General features: G+C 36.7%; 1 protein-coding gene and 1 pseudogene across 1 annotated transcript; both read right to left on the bottom strand.

Annotated features, from left to right (window-relative positions):
- The window catches only part of LOC115272590, a 17,497-nt pseudogene extending 2,451 nt beyond the window's left edge, over positions 1–15,046 (bottom strand).
- A 4,220-nt stretch (positions 15,047–19,266) lies between these two features.
- On the bottom strand, positions 19,267–20,211 carry LOC115271777 (olfactory receptor 51F2-like). The gene has a single exon (XM_029914728.1). The coding sequence runs from the start codon at positions 20,209–20,211 to the stop codon at positions 19,267–19,269; it is 945 nt and encodes a 314-aa protein (XP_029770588.1).
- Between the last annotated feature and the right edge of the window lie 598 nt (positions 20,212–20,809).

Raw genomic sequence — 20,809 nt, 5'->3', positions numbered from 1 at the left:
GGCTGTGTTGTAGCTTATGGGCAAGTAATAAATTGTATCATGTATCTTGAATGTATCATAGATAAGCTGCTATATAACGATTGCCACTTCAGATAGCTGTGAAATTAGGTGATTAACTAGTTGTTACTTAACCTTCTAATTTCTGCATAGTCTAATTACATGAAATAGAAGTTGGGGTTTTGATTTTTTACTTTGCTTTTCTGTTTGGAGTGTCATTGTAACTACTGTATTGTAAATGATGGAAAATAATTGCATATGTTAAAAAATAAATTGTGTTATATTCAAAAATAAATAAATAAAATTTAAAAATTAAAAAAATGGACAAGAAATGTGAGGATTTATTTTTGTATCTTCATTTCTATTCCATTGATCTATATGTCTATCCTATGCCAGTACTCTTTTGTGTATATTACTGTAGTTGTGTAGTGAAATTAGAAATTGTTAAGTGTAAATCCCCCAAATTTTCACTCATTTTCTTTTTTTTAATAGTTTGTTGTCAAATTGGTTTCCATATAACACCCAGTGCTCTTCCGCATAAGTGCCCTCCTCCTTTACCACCACCTCCCTGCCCCCTCCCCCTCCCCCTTCAACCTTTGTTTTCAGTATTCAATAGTCTCTCATGTTTTTTGTCCCTCTCTGTCCCCAACTCTCTTTCCCCCTTCCCCTCCCCATGGTCCTCCATTAGGTTTCTCCTGTTCCCCTCTTAGACCTATGAGTGCAAACATATGGTATCTGTCCTTCTCTGCCTGGCTTATTTCATTTAGCATGACACCCTCGAGGTCCATCCACTTTGCTACAAATGGCCAGATTTCATTCTTTCTCATTGCCTTGTAATACTCATTTTCAAGATCGTTTTGGCTATTTGGGGGGCTTCAAATTTCCATATGTATTTTGGGACTACCTTGGTAATGTAAACAAAGAAATAAAGTTGAATTTTGATGGTGATTATGTTACATTATACATCATTTTGGGAGGATAGCCTTGTTAACCATATTAAGTATTCAATCCATAAACATAGCATGCCTTTCCATTTATTTAGGGCTTGTTTTACTTCTTTGAGCAGTGTTTCTGTGTACAGTGTTCTCAGTGTGCAAGCCTTGCCCCTCCTTGGCTAAATTTATTTCCATGTCTATTTATTGCTTTGATGCTATTGTAAATGGAATTATTTCTTAATTTCAGTTTTGGATTGTTCATTGCTAGTGTATAAAATACAATGATTTTTTAAAATATTTTGATCTTGTGTTTTGTTACTTTCCCTAAGTTATTTATTATTAGTGTTAATAATTTTTAATATACTTCTTAGGATCTTCTATAAAAACAAATCAGATCATCTACAAATAGAAATAGTTTCACTTACTGCTTTACAATCTGGATAGCTTTTATTTTATTGTCTTTTCATATTGACCTGGCTAGGATTTCCAATACAATGATGAATAAATTGGAGAGAATGGACACCCTTGTTTTTTTCATTTTAAGGTAAAGCATTCGGTCTGTCACCATTAAGCATAACGTTACTTGCCTTTTTCACAGATATCTATTTATAAATTGAGAAAGTTACTTTGCTTCCCAATATTTGAATGTTTTTACCATAAATGGATGTTGAATTTTATCAAAAGTTTTTCCTGCTTCTATTCATATATTGAGAGGATCCTATTGTTTTTGTCTGTTATTCAATTGTTTTAGTGTAAATACATATATATTTTTTCTCCCCCCCCAATGTTAAGTCAATCTTGCATTTCTGGGATGGATCCCACTTGTTTATAATATATAATCTTTTCTATATGTTGCTGAATTTTGGTTTGATAATATTTTATTGAGGATATTTACATCTGTATTCACAAGATATGTTGGTTTTTAATATTCTTTTATGTGATGTCTTTGATTTTGACATCAGGGTTAAAAGGCATCATAGAATGAGTTGGATATGTTCTCTCCTCTTCTATTTTTTGAAAGAATTTGTGAAGAAGTAACATTAATTTTTCTTTAGGTGTTTGGTTAATTAACCAGTGAATTCATCTAGACCTGAGTTTTTCTTCTTTGGAGATTTTAAAATTACTGACTCATGATTATCAAAGAACCAACTTTTGGTTTTGTTGTTTTTATATATTGCTTTTTAATACTCTATTTAATTAACTTCCACTGCTGTAATACTTACTATTATATTCTTTTTTTCTGGATTGAAGGTTAGTTTGCTCTTTTTTCCCAGTCTTTTTAAAAATGGATGTTTAAGTATTGATTTGAGATATTTTCCTTTTCAAAGTAGACATTATGGCTATAAATTTTCCCCTAAGCAATCTTTAGCTTCAATTCACAATTTTAGTATGTTGTGTCTTTATTTTCATTCATCTCAAAGCCTCGAGGGTGTCATGCTAAGTGAAATAAGTCAGGCAGAAAAGGATAGATACCATATGTTTGCACTCATAGGTCTAAAAGGAGAAAACTAACAAAGGACCATAGGGAGAGGAAGGGGGAGAGAGAGCTGGGGAGAGTGAGGGACACAAATCATTAAAGACTATTGAACACTGAAAATGAACCATGGACTGAAGGGGGAGGGGGAATGAGGGAAGGGGGTGATGGTCATGGTGGGGGGCACTTGTGGGGAGAGGCACTGGGTGTTATATGGAAACCAATTTGACAATAAACTATTAAAAAAATCAAAGTATTTTCTAATTCCTTTTGTGATTTATTTTATGGTCCATTATTTAGGCATATATTGTTTAATTTTCTAATATTTATGAATTTCCAGATTTTGTTATTCATTTATAATTTAATTCCACTGTAGCCCATTTCCCTTGGAGTTAACCCCCTGATTTACATGCATAGGTAGGCAGGATAGAATAAGGCCTTTTCAGCTTGCCTCTCTTATCATGAATCCTATTCCTTATGATAGAGGTAGGGAAAGAGTGATTGAGGCCCCAGTATTTTCTGACTGCCATGCCTGTGATAGAGCTTCTGCAGTGTGAGTAGGGCTGAGTGTATGAAGACAGCCACTGACCTCTTGATTGCAGTCATCTGGAATTTATCTTTCACAATTGGAGCTGAGGTGAGAAGAATGAGGAATATGGTGGTCTGCCCTTTCCAGGAGATATCATAGCCTTAGCCTGAGAGCTGATGGGGATGGTGGTGGGAACAGGGCTGGGGAAGGAAGCCCTATGTCCTCAGCTACACCTACCTGGAGTGGAGCTATCAATATGCTGTACTGTGGGGGGAAGCCAGGGGCAAATGCTGGCTCCTATTCAAGTGCCACAGACTCCCACTGTTCTTACAGTAATTTGATAGATTTTCTTGACAGTGGTGTTTCTTTTGCTGTATGCACTTAGGGTAATTTTCAGAGTATTTAAATGTTTATATCCATATCTGTATATAATTTTCACTGTTTGTGGTAGTTTCCCTGGTGAAAATGTCCACAGATTTCCTCATGCTACCATTCCTTTTTTTTTTTTTTTTTTGTAAGCTTCATGCCCAGTGTGCAGCCCAATGCAGGGCTTAAACCTCATGCTGTCATTCTGAAAGCTGATCTTTCCTGTTCTTGACTTTAGTCTACTTTTTAATGCTTATTTATTTATTTAGAGATAGAGAGAGAGAAAGCATGAGTTGAGGGGGGCAGAGAGAAAGGTAGAGAGAGAACCCCAAGTAGGCTCCAAGCTCAGTGTGGAGCCCCACGTGGGGATTGATTCCACCACTGTGAGATCAAGACTTGAGCCAAAATCAAGAGTCAGAGGCTTAACTGACTGAGATACCCAGGTGCCCTTTGACTGTATAGTTTGAAGAACACATTGTTGCCGGAGTCCAGCTCCAGCAGGTCCAGGGCTCCCTGAAGGATGGACGGTATCGGCCTAAAGGGAAGGGAATGAGAGAGCAAGAGAGCCACGAGTTTCTTTCTGATCAACAGGCAAGCATATCTGCACTAACCTGAAAATCAGCTTTATTTATGGAAAAAAAAAATGTATGGGGCCCAGCACAGAAGTGGCATTTGCCTTAGACAATGATTTCTGATGACAAATTCTTTTGGCATGTAAAAATTTCCCAGAACATAGATTGGTAGAAGACTCATGCATAATCTTTATCAATAGTGATTGATGTAGGTGATTTAGATGCTTATCATATAGGGAAGGAAGGTATCTTCAGCATTCAAATACAAGGCAATGTTTTTAGCATAGCAAAGGTAAAAGTTAGTTCTTTGTGCACAGGGGTAAATAGCCTGTTTTCTTGAGGGGAAGGAAAACAGGTTTCTCAGGAAATATTTGCTCCTATAATCACAAAAGAAGGAATTCCTGCACAAGGTATAATCAGGTATTTTAGGATAAGGGGACAAGTCACTCCTGATACCAGTCAACAAGGTGCCTTGGGTGTTGGTGCTTAAGCAATAATAATTGAGTTGGGGTGGATATTGGTCATCATTTGATGGCTGGGAGGCCTTGCAAACCCAGCTTACCTCACAAGGAGTTTTCTCCACTTAATGACTCCAGAAAATGGCCCCCAACACATTGTGATGGTGTTTTGATCTTCCCAGGTTGGAACATAGCAACAACATTGCTAAGAATATATTATTCTTATACGTTCTATTAATCCTTTTGCTTATATATTGTCACATATCACATAGTACATCAGATTTTGATTGGTTGCTTTATATCTATATATTTCACTAATTATGACACTACCTTGTTTGTCTCTGCCACCCTATCATATTGTGCTGTGTCTGGCAATAGGAGACAGCCAGTAAATGAAAGAATGAATCAGTGACGGTTAAATTAAATGTAAGAACAATAGATAGGGGTGCATGGGTGTCTCAGTCAGTTAAGTGTTGGACTCTTGATTTCGGCTAAGGTCATGACATCATAGTTTGTGAGACCAAGCTCCATCTTGGGCTCTGTGCTAATGGTGTGGAACCTGCTTGAAATTTGCTCTCTCTTCATCTCTGTCCCTCCCCTGCTCGTATTCTCTCTCTCAAAATAAATAGATAAGCATTTTTAAAAATTAAAAAAGAATAATAGATAGCAGGGTTTAATTGAAGACTAAATAAAACTTAATAACTTTTTATTATATATACTTTAAGAAAACAAAACGAGACAGAAAGATATGAGTTACTGTTTTAAGTATAATTTTGGAGGCAAGTAATGGGCAAAGTGTTCATGTTACCTATTGTTATTCATGCTTTCAGAACTTTATATTACTATATATAATACCCAGGGGCACCTGGATGGCTCAGTCGGTTCAGCGTCTGACTCTTCATTTTGGCTCAGGTCATGATCTCATGGTTCATGAGTTTGAACCCCACATTAGGCTCTGTCCTGACAGAGTGGAGCCTGCTTGGAAGGTCTCCCTCTCCTTCTGCCTCTTCCCACTCATTCTCTCTCTCAGAGATTTGTTTGGTTTTCACACTATAAATAATAGGACTCATCACTGGTGGAATAAGCAAATACACATTGGCCATAAGAGTGTGTACCTAAGGAGGTGCCTTTTTCCCAAAGCAATGGACAAAGGAAAAGCTAATGAGAGGAATATAGAAGATGGCAACAGCACCTATGTGGGAGATACAAGTGCTGAAGGCTTTATACTGCTCCTCTAGGAAAGTGATGCTTAGGATAGTCTTAATAATCAGAATATAGGAGAGAAGAATAAAAATGGAGTCCACTCATGTGGGAACTACAAGGGCAGTAGGTCCTAAAACACTGTTGATCTTATTGTCAGAACATGAGAGCTAGATTATATCAGGATGGAAACAATAATAATGATGAAGCATTCTTCATTCTCGCTTTGGCAGAAGGATAAATGTTTAAGAAGCAGTACCAAAGGAACTAGGGTCACTGTCTCCCTGACCAGGATGGCAAACCACACGTTGATAATTCTGGAATCTGTCAAGATGGCAGCATGTCTCAGCAGTTTACAAATAGCAATGAAGCGGCCAAAGGCCATTGCCAGGAGCACTGAGGACTCCAGTAAAGAGTTGAATGAAGAATGTCTGGGCAACACATGCGTGGAAACTGATCTGTCTTGCACTGAACCAGAATATACCCAACGTAGTCACCAGTGTTGAAATACACAAGTCCAAAACAGTGGCTGAGAGCATAGAGAGGAAATAGTACATAGGTGCATGGAGACTTGATTTGGTGATGACGACAAACAGAAGTAAAGCATTCCCAGAGATAGTAGTCATGTACAGACAGATCCAGGTGTGGGCAGCTTCGAGACCTGGAACTCCCGTCAGGAGAAAGAATAGAGAAGCTCAAGTGATGTTAGGAAAGGATCACATCATTACTATGGAAGAATAATTCTTTTGAGTAAAATACCCTAGAAGGAGAAATGAAAACACCATTCAGCAATTTAATTGTGATTTCTATTAATTGTAGTTAGAGAAATCAAATTGGAGATTATTCCTAGGACTTAATCCTCTCCTTTTTGCTTCTCAGTTATTATTTATTTTCCTTTGCTGTATTGAGTTTCCCCTCCATGATTTGTATTTCCTAATTCACAAAAGAGAATAAGAATTTTTTTTCTCAGCAGTACTTTTTGTCATCTTCCACTTTAAATCTAAGGATTTTCTTTCCCCCTTCTCTGTACTTCCCGCTTAGAGAATTGAAGCAAGATAATCTGAAAATGTCAAGAATTTAATAAATTTCTCAAAGTAATATTAGTTTTTAGTTTTTATTTATTTTTATAATAGTTTATTATCAAATTGGTTTCCATATAACACCCAGTGCTCCTCCCCACAAGTGCCCCCCCTCCATGACCATCACCCCCTTCCCTCCTCTCCCTCCCTCTTCAGCCCTCGGTTCATTTTCAGTATTCAATAGTCTCTCATGATTTGTGTCCCTCGCTCTCCCCAGCTTTCTTTCCCCCTTCTCCTCCCTATGGTCCTCTGTTAGGTTTCTCCTGTTAGACGTATGAGTGCAAACATATGGTATCTGTTCTTCTCTCCCTGACTTATTTCACTCAGCATGACACCTGCGAGGTCCATCCACTCTGCTACAAATGGCCAGATTTCATTCTTTCTCATTGCCATGTAATACTCCATTGTGAATATATACCACATCTTCTTGATCCACTCATCAGGTGATGGACATTTAGGCTCTTTCCATGATTTGGCTATTGTAGAAAGTGCCCCTATGAACATTGGGGTACATATGCTCCTATGTATCTGCGTTTCTGTATCCCTTGGGTATATCCCCAGCAGTGCTATTGCTGGGTCATAGGGGAGTTCTATCAATAGTTTTTTGAGGAACCTCCACACTGTTTTCCAGAGAGGCTGCACCAGTTTACATTCCCACCAAAAGTGTAAGAGGGTGCCCGTTTCTCCACAGCCTCTCCAGCATCGATAGTCTCTTGATTTGTTCATTTTAGCCACTCTGACCAGTGTGAGGTGGTATCTCAGTGTGGTTTTGATTTGAATTTCTCTGATGATTGTGTGACGCTGAGCATCATTTCATGTGCCTGTTGGCCATCTGGATGTCCTCTTTGAAGAAGTGTCTGTTCAGATCTTCTGCCCATTTCTTCACTGGATTATTCGTTTTTCAGGTATGTAGTTTAGTGAATTCCTTGTAGATTTTGAATACTAGCCCTTTATCTGATATGCCATTTGCCACTATCTTTTCCCATTCTGTTGGTTGCCTATTAGTTTTTTTGATTGTTTCCTTTGCAGTGCAGAAGCTTTTTATCTTGATGAGGTCCCAATAGTTCATTTTTGTTCTTGATTCCAAAGTAAGATTTATTGGGGAACCTGGGTGACTCAGTTGGTTGAGTGTCATGATCTCAAAGTTCGTGAGTTTGAGCCCACATTGGGCTCTGTGCTGACAGCTCAGAGCCTGGGGCCTGCTTTGGATTCATCTCTCTCTCTCTCTCTCTCTGTCCCTCCCCGACTCATGCTCTGTCTCTCTCTACCTCTCAAAATAAAGAAACATAATAAATTTTTTTCAAGAAAGTTAGATTTATTATTTAATAAAAATATACATATGTTTGTTTTGATAGTAGTGCATTATCATGGAATTCATCATACATTTTAAAGACATATAGTTTTTTCAGGAAATAATTTTATAGGTCAAAATACCCTATTCATTATTGAGATGGATCCCATCTCTGACTTGTTAAGGTTGTTTCTAGTCCATGGTTACATTTCTAATATTGATTTTTTATTTTCTTATCTGTTTTCACTGTAGTGTTGATATATAATTGTTAAAGAACATTTCTGTGGCCGCAGCAGCAGTTAATCTCAGAGACAACTGTATTAAATTTCAAAGCTGAGAATGACCTGCATGTATAGAGGCCAGCTTAGTGTTGTTGCAATCATTGCCATCTGTGACTTACATATGGCCTCAGAAGAGTATATTTACAGAGGGTGTCTTCATGAAAGTAAACACACATTTGAGCTTTCAGCTCCACAAATAGGTAGCATCTGAAATAAGACTTATTTTGTAGATAAGATCCTGGATAAAATTTCTTCTTCTTCCTTTCTTCTTGCCTATATTGACTTAACTCTTGTGATCTAGTCCCTTTCATGTACTGGAAAATCTTGCTAAGAGCTTCACTAAGCCAATATGGTGGTGCTCTCTGAATACCCTAAATTTTCTTCTCTTTGGCTTCTCAGAAACTGGTAACTTTCCTCATAGCCCTCGTCATTGGCTGAAATCTCATTGGTCCTTCATAAACATTTGAACCACAAAGCCTCCAACTACTTGATTTGGAGAATATACTCCTACAGCTGGGTTATACTTACACAATTTTACCTCCTTAGTTATAGAAACATTCTGGCTCCAAATCTTAGTGACACTTCTTGTTAATACCTGTTGTATTTCTTAGTCAATGGATCTTATCCCTGGCTATATATTTTTCAATATAAATTTTAAATAATAAATCCCTGGCTACTCATTTTTAAATCTCTAGCTACTACTGCTACCTAGTCTCAACTTTTATTCCTGCTCTCATAGGCTACTGAAGATTCCAACTCATGTTACATCTGATACTGCTCAGTTTCGGTTAATTCACAAAATAGGCACATGTCTCTGGTCTTGTCCTTTAATGTTGATATTAAGGTTAATGGAATTAGATAACTTCATTATTGTTTTCTATTTCCATGCAATTGCAGCTAAAAAAAATCACAGAAATAAGCTTGAGGGTATTACTTATTATCCTAAATATTTGAGAGATTATGGAAAGGGCTCCTCCATACAGAAATTTTAAGTGTGTACTATAGTCATTATGGAATACTATACTGGTTATAAGATGATTCATATTCTATAATAATTTGATCAAAAAGTGTATTAAGTGAAATGAAATAAATTTCTCAGTTCTCTGGCATCATTCAAAAATCAGTATGCAAAAATAAAAATTCTTTTACCAGGCACTTTATGACAAACATTTTAAAGGTTTTATATAGAGAGAATAGAGAAATGTGTCCTGGAGTGCCTGGGTGGCTTAATTGGTTAGGCCTCTGTCTCTTGCTTTCTGCTCAGGACATGACCTCATGGTTCATGGGCTCAAGGGCTGTATGGGGCTCCACACTGATGGTAGTGTCTGCTTCTTTCTCTCTTCCCCTCTTCCCTCCTCTCTCCTCCCTCTCAAAATAAATAAATGAACTTACAAAAAGAAAAAGAATGCCTTGATGGCTGGTGTCATCAATACAAATTTTAGAAGATTTAATTTAAATAAAATAAATACTCAAGAAGGTTAATATTTAAAACCTATGTCCATTGTCAGAAAGACAGTAGGGTTCAAGCAGAAGTAGGGTTCAAGAAGACATATTATTTTGGCTTTCAGAGTAGGGTTCAAGAAGACATATTATTTTGGCTTTCAAAGTCTCTTCCAAGAAGAGACTTATAAACGAAATATCTTCATTTATAAAATTTTATAGAATGTTATAAATGTAGAACCCTAGAATTATTGAATTGGAATGTATGTTAGAGATACTTTAGTTTCTGCCATAGAATGACATTAATTTGATCACATGTTCTTTCACTTGCCTAAAAGCAACTGCTTAATTTTATTAGTCTTATTCTTGTTAAGATGAATTGAAGAGATGGGTGTTTAAGAAATAAAAGAATAGTTAGAAATTATAAAGTTTAGAATCATCCAGGAGAAGAGAAAATTAAGAGCAAACACATGGCTGTGTTCAAATGGTTGAAACGTTCCTGTATTTGAGAAGTACATTTGATCTGTGTGCCATACAGAAGATACACCTACCAATAGGAGGGAACTTCTAAGATGCTCCTTTAAGAAGTACTTTAATGCATGGAATGATCTAGAAACAGTGCAGGGGTGAGTTTCTAATACTACATGTCAAAACAGTCACTTTACTAAGCAAAAATATTGAAAATTCATTCAGTTATTCAGAAAATATATATTTCCCATCTACCTTGGATCAGAAACAGGAAATTAAATGTTAAGTGTAATGATGTCTTTGACCCTGAAAATACTTAGCTGACAAGGGAACACAGAGAAGTAACATGGAATTAGAGTATAAAGAGTAAATCTAGAATGCTATGAGAGCACATAAAGAAGACAACAAGCTCATTGTGAGGAATAAGGAGTAGTTTCCAGTAAATAATGATGTCTACATTGAGACCTGAATTCTAAGTACATTTAGCAAGAAATGGATTTAGGTGTTTGTGGTGTGTGATGGTTAATCTTATGTGTCAACCTGACTGTACCACAGAATGCTCATATGTCTGTTTAAACATTATTTCTGGGTATGTTTGTGAAGGGATTAATGTTTGAGTCAGGAGATTGAGTATATAGCTGATTACCCTTCGTACTGTGGGTGGGCATCATTCAGTTAGTTGAGGGCCTGAATAGAATAAAAAGCCGAGGAAGGAAGAGTTCTCTCTCTCTGCCTGACTGCTGTGCTGGGACATGAGTCTTCTGCCCTTGGGAGGGATTTACATCAGTGCTTCTAGCTTTCAGGCCTTCCGGAATGGATTGGTACTACACCACTGGCTTTCCTGGGTCTCCAGCTTACAGATGGCGGACTGTGGGATTTTTCAGCCTCCATAATTGTGTGAACCAATTCTTCATAATAAATCTCTACCTACCTACCATCCCTTATTGGTTCTGTTTCTCTGGAGAACCCTGGCTAATATATAGTATGAAAGATGGGGGAAATTATGATGGAACAAAAGTTTTGGACTCATAGGACTTAGAATACTTTTTTCAAGTTTTCATTTAAAATTTTTAAATGTTTATATTTGAGAGAGAGAGAGAGACAGACAGAGCATGAACAGGGCAAGACATTAGAGTGGCAGAGAGGGGGAGACATAGAACATGAAGCAGGCTCCAGGCTCTGAGCTGTCAGCACCCGATGTGGGGCTTGAACTCACAAGACTATAAGATCATGACCTGAGCCTAAGTGGGATGCTTAACTGACCGAGCCACTCAGGCACCCCTCGAGTTTTTGTTTAAATTCCAGTTAGTAAACATACAGTGTACTATTAGTTTCAGATGTACAGTATAGTGATTCAGTACTTCCACACATCACCCAGTACTCCTCCCAACAAGGGCACTCCTTAATTCCCATCACATATTTAACTCTTCCCCTGACCTTCTCCTCTGGTAATCATTATTTTGTTCTCTACAGTTGAGAGTCTGTTTCTTGGTTTTCCCTTATTTTGTTCCATATATCCATTTGTTTTGTTTTTTAAATTCCACAAATGAGTGAAATCATGTGGTATTTGTCTTTCTATGACTGACTTATTTCACTTAGCAAAATACCTTCTAGCTCCATTCATGTCATTGCAAATGTGAAGATTTCATTTTTTTATGCCTGAGTAATATTCCATTGTGTATACATATCACATCTTTAGCCATTCATCAGTCGATGGACATTTGGACTCTTTCCATAATTTGGCTTTGGTTGATAATGTGCTGCAAACATCGGAGTGCATGTATCCCTTCAAATCGGTATTTTTGTATCGTTTGGGTAAATACTTAGTAGTGCAATTGCTGGATTGTTGGTAGTTCTATTTGTAACTTTTTACAACACCTCCATACTTTTTTCCAGAGTGGCTGCATTAGTTTGCATTCCTACTGATGTTATAAGAGGTTTCCCCTTTCTCTAAATCTTTAATTCAGAATATGTTTGATGCTATTTTTTTCATTGGTAAATTGGAGGTAATATAGTTACTTTGAAAGTAGTTAAGATCCAGCATTTATAAAATCCCCAAATGTGTCAGGCTTTACATGAATTTTGTGCTTTACATGGATATCTTAATTAATTTAAAAATCTGTTTGCTTATAATGCCCTAATTTTCATCCCAGGAAGGTAAAAATTAGAGAGATAAACAAATTGCAATATTTCATACAGTGGAAAAGCTAGGATTTGAATTCCATTTATGTAAATTTAAAATTGGTTACAGTTCTATGCCGCATCTGAATTCTTCTTGATGTGGTGAAGTTTATAGAATGACATTATAAAGATGAACTCTTGGGGCACCTGGATGGCTCAGTTGGTTAAACATCTGACTTTGGCTTAGGTCATGATCTCATGGTTCATGGGTTTGAGCCCTGCATCAGGCTCTGTGCTTACAGCTCAGAGCCTGGAGCCTGCTTTGGATTCTGTGTCTCCCTCTCTCTGCTCTTCTCCTGCTCACACTGTCTCTCTCTCTCAAAAATAAATAAACATTTAAAAAAATTTTTTAAAGATAAACTTGTGTTACATATGCTTGTAAATTACTAAAATGTCAAGTATTCATGTGATTTTTTTCCCCCTTTGATAGACATACACTGTCATTGTTCCTTGGCTGTAAACACTCATATAAATGCATATGTAGTAGGGCTTCAAACACTTGATATTTGATAAATTTGTTTTTAACTTCCTGATTTTTCTTGCTTTATTTGAAATGTATTTCCTTGCCAACATTGAGGGGAGATGGAAAGCTATTATTTTCTTACATGCTAAATTTTTAAGACCACTGTTAAAATTAATCATGCATGTTGGATAATGATGCCTCCTGGAGTCATGGGTTTGAGCTATGGATACTTCTATTAGTGCTGCTCATTATCATAGCCACTACTGACCTATTTAACCTAAGTTTATTGACTTCAAATGCATCTCTTCATTATCAATCTGGCTTAAATGTCTTGATCTCTTTAAGACTATTACAGTCTGTTATTCTGAAGAGACCAGCATCATGCCCACTCTAAGAAAAATAACTAAATTTCATGCATTACTAATAACAAATCACTTTTTGGACAAATTAGGTACTTCTTTGAAATTCAACATTGGATTTGGTCATATGACTCTAGATATACCATATTTCCATGTTTTTGATTAAAAAATGATATTGTACTTGCTTTTTATGGAAGGATTTTACATTGATGACTCATTCAGTTTGAGGGCTATTCAGACCTCCTGTGTCTAACACCATGGACAATACATTTTAGATATTTTATCTTAACTAAGGAATCCCAGATTTTAAACTTAATACATGCTCTAGATTTTTGTATTTTCAGAATTTTACTGTCTATGAATATGTTCAGAAATGAGATTCAAGGAGTGCCTAGGTGGCTAAGTCAGTTCAGCATCCAACTCTTGATTTTGGCTCAGGTTGGTTTTGGTGCTTACAGCACAGAGCCTGCTTGGAACTCTCCCTCTCTCTCTCTCTTTCTCAAAATAAATAAACTTTTAAAAAAAAAAGAATTGAGATTCAGTACATTGGAAAGAATTTCTAATTTTTATTTCTAAGCTTTGCTGAAAACTCTATGATAGTAGGACCTTTCCAATAGGAAATTCTTAAATTAAAGGCAACTCCCAGCATCTTAGGTTTGCATGGCTCTTATCTTATAATTTCATTTTAGAAATACTTACTCTAATGAAACCAAAAATTTCTTTTGCAAAGTGAGCCCACATAAACCTCCTAACATTAATACATATCCTCTATCACTCTGATGCCTCTGTACTTACATCAAGTGACGATAATGAGGAAGAGACAAGACTCTGCAGTCACGTTCACCTCTGAAGGGATGGTATCTATGAGAAAATAATTCTCAGGAGAGTCATTTACCAATCAGAAAAACCTATTTCTAAGGGATCTTTCTGGCCAATTGTTTTTTCTTGTTTTGCCACTGTGCTTCAGAGACACTCTGCATGCCTAAATCTACTTGCTCTCCCATGTGGTTTAATGAACTGTGGTTGCTGAGGTTGTTTGCTTTTTTGACTTGCTATGATTAATTTTGAAATATATGACAGGAAAATATAAATATTGAAGAAACAAGGGAAGTGTATGAACATAGTTTTCACACCTGCTTTGGGAAGAAGACCACTGAAATCATTTGATACACTCTGGTATTTTAGATCCAGTTATTCCACAAAGAGAAGACTTAAAGATTAGCTCTCTCCCCACAGCCTCCTACAGGGATCAAAACAAATGGATGTTATATTAAAGATAATAAACAGACACAGAGGGATATATAGTTGTACTTTGTCATAGTTCAATAGCTTCCCAAACTGGCTAAAAATTAGACATAATGCTTGCATCTTGTTATAAATACAGAGTCTTGGGGCATCTTGGTGACTCAGTCAGTTTAGTGTTTGGCTCTGGTTTCCGCTGAGGTCATCTCATGACTTGCCAGTTTGAGCCCCTCATTGAATTCTAAGCTGTAGGTGCAGTGCCTGCTTGAGATTCTCTCTCTCTCTCTCTCTCTCTCTCTCTCTCTCTCTCTCTCTTTGCCCATCCCTGCTCTCTCTTTCTCTCTTAAAATAAATAAACTTAAAAAAGTACATATTCTTAGGCCTCATCCTAGAACTAGTAAAATACAATATTTGGAAATGAGCCAAGGAATCTGAATTTTCATAGATTTGGGGATTTTAAGAGCAATTTTAGGCTTAAAGGAACAAAATTCAGTGGAAATTACACAGTTCCTATATACCCCTCACCTCAGCTTATGTACAGCCCTCTTCATCATCAACATCTCTGATCAAAGTGGTACATTTGTTACAATCAGTGAACCAAAACTGACACATCATTACCATCCCAAATCCATAGTTTATATTAAGGTTCATTCTTGGTGAACTAAGATTTCCATGGATTTTGACAAAAGTATAATGACATGTATCCACCATCATGGTATGATACAGAATAGTTTCACTGACTAAAAATCCGCTGTGTTCCACCTATTTATCCTACCCTACCCCTCAGCTCCAGGCAACCACTGATCTTTTTACTGCCTTCACTGTTTTTTTGCTCTTTTCAAAATGTCATATAATTGGAATCACATATGTAGCCTTTCAGATTAACTTTTTTCTTAATATCCACTTAACATTCTTCAATGTCTTTTTGTGGATTGCTAGTTCCTTTTAGCATGAAATAATATTTAATTGGATGTACCAGAAATTTGTATTTAAAATTTTTTAATGTTTTTATTTATTTTTGCGAGAGAAAGACAGAGTATGAGTGGGGGAGGGGCAGAGACAGGGAAACAGAAACAGAAGCAGGCTTCAGGCTCCGAGCTATCAGCACAGACACCTTAAACTCACAAACCATGAGATTGTGACCTGAGCTGAAGTCGGACACTTAACTGACTGAGTCACCCAGGCACGCAAGGGATTTGTTTGTTTGATTTTTAAACTTTAAAAAAGTTTTTTTAAATGTTTTATTTATTTTTGAGAGAGAGATTGCAAATGGGAGAAGGGCAGACAGAGAGAGAGAGAGAGAGAGAGAGAGAGAGAGAGAGAGAGAGAGAGAGAGGGAGGGAGGGAGACACAGAATCGGAAGGCTGTCAGTGCAGAGCCTGATGCAGGGCTTGACTGCATGAGCTGTGAGATCGCGACCTAAGCCAAAGTCTGACGCTTAACTGACTACACCACTTAGGAGACCCGGGATTTGTATTTTTAACAAGAGTCTCCTATAGTATAGATTCTTGTAGAGTGGCCTTTGGAGAACACTTCACAGACAAGAGATAACATCATCAAAATCTGAAAATCAGTTAAAACTTTATACAGTGAATATTACATTCCTACTGACTTCTATTAATTTAGATAATATACAATATTATATTCTAAGTGTATTTATTTATTTATTTGTTTGTTTGTTTATTGAGAGGGAGAGAGAGAGAAAGAGAGAGAGAGAGAGAGAGAGAGAGATACTGAGACAGAGACAGAGAGACAGAGAGAGAGGATGAGAGAGAATGAGAATCTCAAGCAAGTTCCACACTTTAGCACAGAGCCTGACATGGGGCTCGAACCCATGAACTGTGAGATCATGACCTGAGCTGAAATCAGGAGTTTGGAAGCTTAACTGACAGAGCCACCCAGGCATCCGTACCACATAATTCTCATCTTTAAGTGTCTTTGTTTTAATTGCCTTTTCTTGTCTACTTCTATGTGAGGTGGTTTGTGATTTTACATAGTGATTGCAGTAAAGTAGAATTACTACTTAAAGTTCTTTGTAATTTGAATTATCCAATATTTGTGAACCTTATTAAGTGTTTTTAAAAGTGGGTATATCTAAATCATTTTAATGAAATTATATATTTGCAAATTATATTCCTCACTAAACAGTAAGCTTACTTAAAGCAAGAAGCTACTCTTGTTTATGTGTATAGTCTCAATATCTACTCCAGTACCTGTTTATAGTAGGTGCTAGATACATGTTGCTGTTGGAAGGTGAGTAAGAATATAATTTGAGATTGCCATCACTTTGGTTTTATTTGTTCTATTCTTGTGATCACAAAACTCTGAACTCATGATGTCTTGTATGGTAAAGTGTGCCACTATCTTATCATTCTATCTAAAGTAAGTAGGTTAAGTAGGGTTGAGTAAATCAGACTGCCAAAAACCAGGACATTGGGCTGGCTAAAGAGCTAGAGTAATTGTGGTAGAGTACTTAGTGACTATGGTTGATGTGAATTCAGCCTGGGAATGTAATTCTTATAGATAGCATTCCACAGCATTTCTGTGACTATACAAAATAGCAGTCCGGAACTAGTTTATCAGATAGGTATTATAGATGTAGAGAGAACTAGCCAGTGGGTTTTAGAACCATAGGAGGCTAATACCTAGGAAGGTATTGCATAGGAAATATGAGGAAAGAGTGAGATTTTGTTGGAATTCTGAATATAAAGCAAATGTCTTCTAGTTTTATGTAGTTCTTGAAATAACAGGCAAAGATTCCCTAGGAAATTTTATTTCTGTATGAAATACAAATGATAAAATTTGCCTTAAATTCTATTTTCTTGGGGCACCTGGGTGGCTTAGTTGGTTAAGTGTCAGACTTTGGCTCAGGTCATGATGTCATGGTTCATGAATTTAAGCCCTGCGTCAGGCTCTGTGCCTGGAGCCTGCTTCTGATTCTGTGTCTCCCTCTCTTTCTGCCCTTCTCCTGCTAGCTCTATGTCTCTCTCTCTCTCTCAAGAATAAATTTTAAAAAATGTAAAAATTTTTAAATTTTATTTTCTCCATATCAATGGATATAAATGATCGAAAAAGGAAGGATAAAAACCAAACTTATATAGGGGTTTCCTATAGAGAAGACAGAAAGACCGGGCTTGAGGAAACATCAAGGAGAACTTTGCCCTTTTTTTTTTTTTTTAGTAAAGTCTTTTATTAATGAGAACATATTTATTATTTCTTGTATAACTAACATGTAATTAAAAGACTTTTAAGAAGTTTTTTTCTGATTATCTTATGAAAAACAGAGGGTGGAGAAAGGGATAAAATTGGACACCTAGAAATATAAAAGGAAACTGTGATTTAGTTTAAGAATTTTAGTGTCCTAGGGGCACCTGCATTGCTCAGTGGGTTAAATTTCTGATTCTTGATTTCAGTTCAGGTCATGATCTCATGGTTTGTGGGATTGAACCCCATGTTGGGCTATATGCTGACAGCATGGAGTCTGCTTGGGATTCTCTTTCTCCCGCTTTCTCTGCCCCTCACCCACACTTTCTCTCTCAAAAGTAAATAAATATTTTTAAAAAATAACTTCAGTGTCCTAGACAAAGTCCAAAAGTGGAGATGAAGAAATGTTTTCATGTTAGAATAGGCAAGAAAAACAGATTCATTGGATGCAAGAACAAATGGTAAATGAGGAGTTGAGGATGGCTTATTAGTTTTTGTCTTTGGCACCTGGGAAATTTTTTTTAAAGTTATGTATAGCAGTTGATTCTGGGAAACCATTCATGGAGGGAAAAATGGCTAAAATTATTCTTAGTCAAATTGGGCCATGGAAAACTGGGAGAGATTCCAGAGACTATGATCGCAGGTTCCAAAATAGCCCATTGCCTATATAATTTGGAAAGTTAGAACCGTGATCAATTGCTAGATAATATAGGTAGAAAAATTGGGATTAATTATAAGAAAAGTTTCTTATGTTATACATGCAAAATGAATTAAATGACACTTAAATTGTTCAGATGGACTATTTGATAGTCCATTATGTTCAGTTCAATTCAACAACTATCACTGAGTATCTGCTATGTGAAAAGTATTCTGCTAGGTAGTATAGAAGCTTCAGGCTTTTTTTTTTTAATTTAGGGAATTTGTAGACTTGTGGCAGCCATTTTATATGAATAGTAATATATATGTCTATTTTTAATTTCCATTTCTATTTCTATTTCTATTTCTATGCCAAAAGTACCTAAAGGCAAAAACAAAGACTGTCAAAGCTCTATAAAAGGTAAAATATGGGAAGGAGAGATCAAGTACCATTGGGACAATCATGAAAAATTTAATAAAGAAGCTATTTAAAGGTGAGCCTTGACATATAAGTAGAATTTCAAAGTGGAGGGTAGGTGTCAAGATCGAAGTAGAGTCAACAGCGAAGCTCACCATTAGGAGAGTTGCGTGTACATGAAGAAACAGTTAGCAAACTGGTTTTCATAGACCTTGAGTATGTGAAAACAGAAAGAGGTAGATTAAATTTTAAAGGAAAGTTGGATCCAAATTGTGGAAGACTTTATTAGCCATAGGAGCAGTTGCTTCACATAGTTGGTGTATGAGAAATAAACATGGAAGAGATACTTATTGTTTTGTTATTACATTTTATTTGTGCTGGATATTTAGAAAATTAATTCAAAGTGAATGATGTGTAGGTTTAGGTGGAAACATCAGAGAGATAGGAGTCAGTTAGTTATCTATAGGAATAGGGTAACTAAGAGGCAGTGAGAATCTGAATTAGTATTTTGGTGGTAGGAAAGATAAGATTGCCTTAGGACTAACAGGATTATGAAGAAGCTTGAACTGGATGGCATTTAGTTCCGTCCAACTCTAAAATTACATGACTTATAACATTAATTTACGACCAATTTTCACTGACTTTTAAGTAGGTCTTTAAGGCCCAGTAATTTTTAAATATGTGTTCCCTTGGAACGTATAAGTTTGAGCACAGATTTTTGAATCTGCTTTGTTTTCACACTGTAAATAATGGGATTCATTACAGGGGGAATGAGCAAGTAAATATTAGCAATCATTGTGGGCACATATGGTGGAGAATGTTTTCCAAATCTGTGAACAAAAGACAGGCTGATTAAAGGGATGTAGAATATGGCCACAGCCGTGATATGAGAAATGCAGGTGCTGAAGGCTTTTTTCCTCTCCTCTGGGGATGCAATGTTGAGAACTGAGCGAATGATCAGGACATAGGAAAGCAGGATAAAGATGGAGTCCACTCCAGCAGTAGAGATGATTGCAGTTAGTCCAAATGCACTATTGATCTTTGTGTCTGAACATGAGAGCTTCATTACATCAGGGTGGAAGCAGTAGGAGTGATGGAGCACATGACTGCGGCAGAACGAGAGACGCTTGAGAAGAAGGACTAGTGGTATCAGAATGACAGTCCCCCTGGTAACGACTGCTAAACCAATCTGTGTAATTCTTGTATGAGTCAGAATGGTAGCGTATCTTAAGGGGTTGGAAATGGCCACAAAACGATCAAAAGCCATAGCCAGGAGCACTGAAGATTCCATGAAAGTGAAGAGGTGAATGAAGAACATCTGTGATAAGCAAGCATTAAGGCTAATCTCCCGGGCATTGAGCCAGAATATTCCTAGTACTGTCACCAGTGTGGAGATGCATAAGCCAATGTCAGTGGTGGACAGCATGGAGAGGAAATAGTACATGGGCTCATGGAGGCTTGGCTCAGTGAGGACTACAAACAGGATCAGGGTATTTCCAGAAAGAGCAGTTAAGTAGAGGCAGCAGAAGGGGATGGAGATCCAGGCATGGGCCCATTCAAGTCCAGGGACCCCAGTCAAGAAAAAAGTAGGGAAGGTAGAATTATGGAAAGTTGGCATTATGGTCTGCAGGAGCTGTATTCTCTTGTAAGATCTTGATTTTCTAAATGTAAAATCTTAAAATTACTTTGCATTAAAGTTCAATACACATTTAGTAAAGTGCGCAAAACTTTAGAGTACAGCTCAATGAAGTCTGGCATCTATATAGACTCATATAACTCCTTTCAAGATCAACTGATAGGATGTTACCAGCAACCCAGAAGGCTTTCTAATGCCTCATCCTCATCAATATCTTCTCCTATTGCAACCATTATTATGACTTCTGTTACCATAATTGCTTTTCCCTCTTCTTGATCTTTATATAAATAGAATCATGTAGTATATACTACTTGCATCTGGCTTTTTTCACTCAATTATGTCTGTGAGATTTGTCGGTGAAATAAGATATTTAATTAAATTCAATTTAACTTCACACCTAGCTATGAAGTTGGTGTTTGGTCTTTATCACTTAGTAACCTGGACCCTTATCAATATTTTTTGTTATATTTTTTATCCTTCAACTGGATTATAAACTTATACTTATTAATGTGGTCTCAAGAGAATAAGAGGTTATTTTCAGCTAATCTTTGCCTAACAGAATTCTTTGCTCATAGAAGAT

Source organism: Suricata suricatta, chromosome 11 (assembly GCF_006229205.1).
Source record: "Suricata suricatta isolate VVHF042 chromosome 11, meerkat_22Aug2017_6uvM2_HiC, whole genome shotgun sequence".
Classification (NCBI taxonomy): domain Eukaryota; kingdom Metazoa; phylum Chordata; class Mammalia; order Carnivora; family Herpestidae; genus Suricata; species Suricata suricatta.
The sequence above is the reverse complement of the archived record's forward strand: the minus strand, read 5'-3'. Positions and strand labels throughout refer to the sequence as shown.

Bases quoted from the DNA above. Each gene is read 5' to 3' on its own strand.
- LOC115271777 (XM_029914728.1), bottom strand. From the start codon at position 20,211: ATGCCAACTTTCCATAATTCTACCTTCCCTACTTTTTTCTTGACTGGG.